The following is an 8,455-nucleotide window of genomic DNA, read 5'->3' on the forward strand; positions in this document are numbered from 1 at the left end:
GCTACCAGAGCTCCTTTACATCAATATAGTAGCTCATGGTAAATTACTCAGGACCTATGAAATGAGACTAGATGAAAACTAGAAAATCACCTAAATGCAGATCAAGACAGACTCTGCTGTCAGCCACATCCTTTATTTCTGACCATGTGCGTGAGAGGAAAGGACGTGATAGTGTGCGTGAGAGGAAAGGACGTGATAGTGGGCACGTGATATATATATATGGTGGTGGTGTTGTCAAGTGCCTTCGAGTCGGGTCCACCCCACAGTGACCCTGTATAGGGTTTCTAAAGAGCAACTGGTGAGCTTCAATTGCCAAGCTTGTAGTTCAAACCAACTTTGCAGTCTAGTGCATTAACCCACAATGCCACACCAGGACTCCATTCATATATAAAAATATGTAAACATTTTTTAATTAATTTACTTTTTCTCCTTCTTCTTCTCCCCCCCCATCCCATCACCCAAGTTAACAAGTGTCTAGTGCTATTTGATAAGCAATGGACCGCTAACTGCAAGATGAGTGGTTCAAATCCAACATTAACTCCTTGGAAACCATGTACTGGGCTACTGTGATTCAAAATCGACTTGATGGTACTTAACCACAACAACACCCTCCAGCCAATGAATAATTTTTCCTTCCTTCCTATATTTTTATTCTGGTATGGAGGATATCTGGAGAATTTATTTCTATCATTATTTCTTAAAGATTCAGTGTTTGTTTGCAAAGTGCCTTTCTAAAGTTTTGTTTTATTAGGTGCCATTGCGTCAGTTCTCAGTCATAGAGATCCTATGTAAAATGAAAGGAAACAGTGTTCAGTCCTGCAGCATCCCCACAATTGTTGCCATGTTTTGAGTTCATTGTTGCTGTCACTATGCCAAACCATCTCACTGTCCCTCCACTAAACCAAGCATGATATCCTTCTCCAGGGACTGATCCCTCCTGATATGCCCAAAGAGTGAGAGATGAAATCTGGCCATCTTGGTTTCCAAGGAGTATTCTGGTTGTATTTCTTCAACACAAATTTGTTTGTTCTTCCTGCAGTCTATGATACCTTTAATATTCTTATCCAAAACCATAACTCAAATGCATCAATTCTTTGGCAGTCTTGTATTTAAGGATGTCCACATAAACCCTAGAGTCCTGGTGTGGCTCTGTGGGTTAATGTGCCAGACTGCAAAGCATTTGAACTGCAAGGTCAGAAGTTCAAGCTCACCAGCTGCTCCTCTGAAATACTATACAGGGTCGCTATGGGTCAGAATTTACTCAAGAGCACTTAACAACAACAACATATATTGCATACAGGAACTAAATTTACAGGTATATGAGTTAGAGTAAGATCTACTTATATATGACAAAAACCATTGTGGATATAAAGTAATGAGGGCTTCTGTTAATCCATTCTATGTTTTCTTATGATTGTTGTGGTTGTTAAATGCCTTTGAGTTGATTACAACCCATAACAACCCTGTGTAGGGTTTCCAAGGAGCAGCTGGTGAGCTTGCACCACCAAACTTATAGTTCAAACAACTTTGCAGTTTGACGCATTAGCCCACAGTGTCACACCCATCTGAATAGACTTTATACTTCCAGGAGGGTAAACCTGTAGAAGTCTATCATTGTTAACAGACACACAAGGAACAAAAACTAGTTGATAGTTTTGAATATCAACTATGACTCACTGTTTTGAAAATGCTATATGAAATGTTTAAATTGAATTCTAGTAGTTTAGCTGTGATTGCGTAATGACATCATATGTCCTAATTGGAAGCAACCTACAGATATCGTAATACATGTTTTACAAACCATTGTCTTAATCTCTATTAACAAAAATGTTCAAGAACAGTTCTGACTTTGACCTCCTACCAATCTAGTATATTGAACTAATCACACTTTAGGTCTCTGTTGTTTAAGCTGTTGTGAAGAGGTCCCCTTTCTATTGAAATCTATGGAAGTGATCATTTTCTCATGCAGATAGATCAGCCAGCCCGATGTGCCATGTTGCCATACAATCAAATCTAATATAATTGTGATTCCAAAAGCACCTCTTCTTGCTCCTGACAATACTTGAGCACCCTACTTTTCATTTTTATTGCAGCACATAAAAGCTACTGAATTTTTTATTAGTGGCAACTGAGGTACTTGTAGTTTTAAGAACTACTGTATCTCTTTGTCCCTTGCTCCATTCTTCATCTCTCATCTATCCTGGGGTCTTTTGCACGTTTCTCTTCTGACATATATCCAATTACATGTCAAGCTGCTTCCCTCATCTACTTTTTTAAAAACTAATTTTATGTATGCACCAACAATCTTTTATTCTTATACTGGAGTGAAAATTGTCAGGTTTCCTTTGACAGTAGTACACACGTTGCCTCATGTAACAAGCTGCCCCCAGTCTGGCAAAAAATAATCAGTCTCACTGATTTATTCTATGAACCTCTTCCAAGCCCTCAACACATATGAAGTAATTTTGTTAGATAACTACTACAACAGTTATTTCAATGGCAGCCCCTCACATGAAGTGTTACAGCTCTGTAGGATAAGCATTGGACCGGTAAACACAAAATCAGCAGTTAAAGTCTACCAGCTGCTCTGTAGGAGAAAGATTAGACTTTCTGGTCCTGAAAAGATCAGCAGCCTTGGAAACCCTGTACCAGGTTGCTATGAGTTGAACCAATTGGATGGCACTGGATGGCACTTAACAACAAAAATAACAACAGTCTCTCACAAGATCAGGATAATATTTAATCCATAGAAAATTGGTAAACTATTACATAACCTTGGAAAATATCTGCTTCCCCAAAATATATATAACAAGACATTTGTCCTGTCTACAATTTTCACTTATACAATTCAGTGGCATCCATTATGTTCATTATGCTGTGAAATCATCACCATTGTGTTTACAAATTTTTCTTCACCTTTATCAAAAACTCAGTGCCCCTGAGCAAATCTCTTTTCCCTCCTCTCTCCCATTCCTAGTAACCACTGATAATCTTGTGTTTCTATAATTGCCAAATTGTAGATGCTTCTTATGCTGTTGATGTTGTTAAGTGCCCACTCATATTGACACTGTATGTGGTTTCTAAAGAGCTAGTGGTGAGTTTGACCTTGAGGTTCAAACCAATCTTGCAGTCCTACAGCGCCACAGCAGAACTCCAATAATAAAATTGCCCCATATGGTTTCCAAGACTGTAAATCTTTATGGAAGCAGACAGTCTCATCTTACTTCTGCAAGGTAGCTGGTGCGTTTGAACCATCAACCTTGTGGCTACCACCTAAGTGGTTTATCCACTACACCACAAGGACTTATAAGTGGAGTAAAAAAGTGTGTCCCTTGTGACTGACTTATTTCACTTAGCATTTTTCAAGGTCATCCATGTTGTAAAATGCATCAGGACTTAATTTCTTTGTATGGAAACCTAGTGTTCAATTATGTTTAAATACCAAAATTTGTTCATCCATTCATCTGTTGATGATCAGTTTGACTAATTCTATATTTTTTGGCTACTGTTAGTAGTGCTACAGTAAGCACTGTTGTACAAGCATCTGAATTTCTACTTTTAGTTCTTTTCAGTTTATAACCTGGATTTGAATATGGTCTTTCTATATTTAATTTTTAATGTGTGAAAGGAATTCAAAAAGTTTTGAAAAAGGAAATTAAAAGATAACAAATTTTCTTCAAACTTTTTGAACCTTCCTAGAATACGAAACAACAGTGGATCAGGAATAATATGAAGTCACTAACAACTGTAATTCATTTTACTTTTTCATTTCCACTTTCCTACTTATCATTTTCCCATATTTGTTTTTCTCTTTTACTTCTATAATTCGATCCCCAGCCTGTTAGGAAGGGTTGTTAGGATACAAATTCCATGATGTAAATCTTCCTCTTCCTGTTGTCTTTATATATAATATGCTATTAATCTATTATCCATCACCCACACGTATCCTTTGGCTACAATTCAAAAAAACAAGCATTATTAATTATAGTTTTACAGTATCTTATTACTAAATATACCAAGAGGAATAGTACTCATAAATATAGCTCAACAGTAATTTGTTGGAAACAGGAAAGCATTTACTTTAACATCAAAGTAGTAATTTAGATGCATTCTACATTTTAAAAAATAACTTTTTTGAGTGTCCCAGGAAAGTTTGGCAATCTAAAAGGTTGTGTACCAAAGACAATTGTTTTATCAATTCATGAATAGCCCGCTACTCAATCTATTTTATAAAATTTGCAATAATGCATTTTCCCAGTCGTTCTTAAATGCTGTCAAGTTGGTTCTGACCCATAATGACCCTTTATAGAGTTTCCAAGGACCAGCTGGTGAGATTGAACTGACGACCTTGCAGTTCAAATGGCTTCACTTTCTGGCGCATTAACCCACAGTACTACAAGGAATGTATGGTCTGCAAAGGAGGGGATTTTAAGTTCAAATAGTGTTAGGTTAAAGAGAAGGAAAGAAAAACTGCTTTACAAATCTGTGAAAAAATAATTAAGATCTAGCATTTGTCATATTATTTTTTTTTCAAAATTCTTTTTTTTTTTTTTTTAATGTTTTATTGTGAATTATGTGATAGTTTACATGGGAGAACATTAGTTTTACATTCATTCTATTGTATATTGTCTCTCATTGCCATGGTTACAATCCCCTCCATGCACTCCTTCCCCGGTACCCCCCGGGTCTTCGGCACACAGTGGCTCTCCCTCTCTGGATCTAAAGTCTCCAGCTGCTCCATCGCTCCATGTCATCATCTCTGGCTCCATTTCAGGCATCACTGCTTCTCTTGGTAGGGTCCCGCTCTCTGCTCTTCTCCCTTGATGGTCCTAGGGACCTCTGCTCCTAGACTGAAAAGTTAATCACTCCCCTCCTTGCTATAAAACGTCTACCTTTACATTTCCAACCCTCACAATCAGTCCTGATAACAATTATTCAATATTGTATCACAAGAGACCCGTCTGCATTTCATTGCATCAACCCCACCTAGACAGATTGAATACTACTCACTGGAGATTCTACCTTCCTCCATGCCCTCTGGATCTAGGTTCCCTCTTAAAAGCTTGTAAACCAATCTGTGAACCCGGGTGAAGACCTGGTTGGCCAGCAGTGTGGCAAGACCTGGGGACTCTTGGGCCCAGAGTCAGTGACATAGCTACAGAGGACTAGAGTGGAGAGTGAAGTGTCCAGCTGTCATATTATTTTTATAGAGAAAAAACATTTTATAAAGTCTGTCACAGGTAACATGAATGTTGCAGATATGCAACTATGCATAGCTTTTGGAATAAACTAACTTTCATCATATTCTATAAATATATTTCAAGTTTTTAATCTTACAAATGCATTGAAATAATTCAATAAATTATATAATTATATAAATTTTATAAAATAGCCTCTGTTACCAATATTTTAAATATGGGAAGGATTTTTCCAGTTAAACTATCCTAAAATGTTTTTCCTAAACAATATGAAAATAAAAAATGATAACACTTAAAAGAGAAAAAAACTATGTGGTTTATTGTTTATACTTTGTCTTTTCTAGTTTCTCTTATTATTGTTAATGCTTTCCTCTTTAAAAACGTGATGTAGCCTCCTAAAAACAGTTCTAGTCTAGAACTAAGGCCACTAGGAGTCCAGTTATGGCACTATAGGATAAGCACTAGACTGCTAACCACAAGATCAGTAATTAAAACTCATCAGCCACTCCTCAGAAACCATATACAGGGTCCATAACCGTTGGAACTGACTCAATGGTATTTAATAACAAATGAGTCAAAATTGACTTGTTGGCAGTGGGTTTTGGTCTTTATAAGCATCCCACTCTATAATTATGATACTTTTAGTTAAAGAATAAAATGTACCTTAATTCTTTGCTGCACCAAATTGCTTATATCAATTTTACTACAAAATCTCTCAGTAATTTTTCTTATATATGTGTAAGCATTAACTATGCAAGGATTCTCTTAATATTACAGGATACTTTTATCTTCAGCTGAAAACCAGCATCTTGTCAAGCCACACAGGAATGTTTTCTGGTTCTAAGGGGAAAAGGGCAAACTTCCTCATTATTGAGTTAACATTAATGACTTCCTCCATATGTTTCAAATGCCTGGAAGGGAAGAAAAAAAAAAAAAAAAGAAAGAAACCCTCACAAATAGAACCTGTCTCATTAAAAAAAACAACAAGAAAGAAAGAAAAAATGAACAAAGAAACTGCTGTTCTTGTCTCTGGATGACCTTGCCTCTCTAAGTCCTTTATGAACCAAGGTCAGAGTTTCTATAGCAGGGATACAGGATTTAAAAAGTAATTGTGTTGGCAAAAGGGAATCAAATTTATAAAATATTTTGCATTTTTTAGAAAATCTGAAGTACATGAAGACCTTTAAAAGTTATTTGACTCAACTCTTTGCTGTCTCGACATCTACCTCATCAGGAAAGTTTAGAAAGACCCAAGGTCGAGGGAAGCAAAGATGTAAAAATCTGCATTCAATGGAACAAAGCAAAGGTCTGTGCTCAAGGGGAAAGATACCATAGATTGTCTGGAAAGTTGAGAATTAGTGGCCGGCTTAAGTATAGAGAATACATTTGGAAAGACAGATGACTGGTAAATGAAAAAAAAAAATAAGAGCACATCAATCAACCAGGCTTTTTATCACAAGTAGTAAGGGACTCTACTGTCAAGAGATCCTATCAGCACTCTCTTCCAGTTAAAGCCTGTGTAATAAAGTAATATGGATTCCTGTATTGGATTCCACTCTGCAAACAGAGCTAGGAAAAGGTAACATAAACCACTAAATTTGTTAAACAGGTCTTTCAAGTTTTTAGTCACATGGCCAGGACCCCATTCAAAGGATTTGAGGGAAAGGAGGTCCCTGTGACAATTAGCTATCAAAGAGCTTTGTGTGATGTTTAATAGTTATTCCTTTTATTCAGGAATACAGCAACCTCAACTACAATAAATTTAAAAACAATTAATTTAAAAACAACTCTAGTTAAGAACAAATGGTAAGTTTCATATGCACACTCTCAAACATTGGCTTTTCTTATGCAATACTGTATTTTTTAAAATTTTTTTATTACATTTCCTGAGAAAGATGAGGCTGTCTCCTCCTATAGCAATTTGTGGTCTAAGAAACTCTATTTAGGGTCACTGTGAATCTACTCTCTGACAGTGGATTTGATTTATTATAAAACATAGTGTGAATCCCTCATTATATAATTTGAACATTTTCTAAACAATTATTGAATTCTAAAAATTCTTAATGTGCTCATTTAAAATGTAGACCACACTAGTTAAATGATGTTCTTGTTACAGAGGATTTGATATTGTGAACTACATTTTTGACATTTCTCAATCAGATCTAGAGCTGTGGGTAGATAAACTCGTAATCTCTCTTATGAGTCAATTTCATCAATGTTAATGTCATCCTGTGAAAGTATCTCTTAGGCTTATTAAATTAATAATTGTGTACAGATTATTCCAGTCTCAATAACATTGTAAATATTTTAAATTTTGTAATACATATTTCTGATTAATAAATCATAAAAATTCTTGTAGGAGTATCCTGATAAATTAATTTATAGAGTTTTAAAAATATCAGTTAGTCAAGTTCAGGACACCTGAATTGATTTAAACATTTATTATATTTTTTATAGTTTGTCATATAATTCTCATTTTCCTACTATTTATTAGAAAAATATATTCATTTTCTTATAGCTTGATAACTATTGCTACTTCTTTCAAATAATGTTGTTTTGGTTGTCAAGTGTCAGCTAGTCAATTCCAATTCATAGCAACACTGTATAGAATTTCCGAGGAGTGGCTTGTGAGTTTGAACTGCTGACACATTTTTATTTATCTACCCTCTTGCCCATTTTCTTATTTCTAATTATCTCGTTTAACAAAGCAAAAAATGTTTTCCTATAAAGCAAAAGGAAGAATTGGTACCTCTATCAGAACGTTGCTCATAAAAACCAATATTCTTATTTAAAATCTTATTTACACATGTTAAATTTCACAATTTGTGTTAAAGGGACTTGATATAATTTACAAAATTCATTATTTTAGCTGTAGCAACATAAGCAACCACTGAAGTCCAAATACTCTCCCAAATTTTATTATGTTAATTTCCATTGTGCACTTGATTTTCTATTGCTTGATCAGTCTATCTGTCTATCTATCTATCTATTTATCTATCTATCTATCTATCTATCTATCTATCTATCTATCTATCTATCTATCTATCTATTTATCCTCTCTTGTGTATATATATATGGAGCTCTGGTAGTGTAGTGGTTACGAATCCGGCTGTGAACCGCAAGGTCAGCAGTTCAAAACTACCAGCTGTTTCACGGGAGAAAGATGAGGCATTCTGCTCCCGTAAAGATAACCTGTACAGGGTCACTATGAGTTGGAACCGACTCCACGGCACATAACAACAACAACAAATATATAT

General features: G+C 35.4%; 1 protein-coding gene across 1 annotated transcript in view; it reads left to right on the forward strand.

Annotated features, from left to right (window-relative positions):
• MMRN1 (multimerin 1) overlaps positions 1-8,455 on the forward strand; it is an 84,269-nt gene that overhangs the window by 46,506 nt on the left and 29,308 nt on the right. Inside the window, exon 3 of the mRNA XM_006872973.1 lies at positions 101-177. Within this exon, the coding sequence (XP_006873035.1) occupies positions 101-177 (77 nt within the window). The remainder of the gene's footprint in view (positions 1-100; positions 178-8,455) is intronic.

The sequence above is a fragment of the Chrysochloris asiatica genome, unplaced genomic scaffold (genome assembly GCF_000296735.1).
Source record: "Chrysochloris asiatica unplaced genomic scaffold, ChrAsi1.0 scaffold00218, whole genome shotgun sequence".
Taxonomy (NCBI): Eukaryota; Metazoa; Chordata; class Mammalia; order Afrosoricida; family Chrysochloridae; genus Chrysochloris; species Chrysochloris asiatica.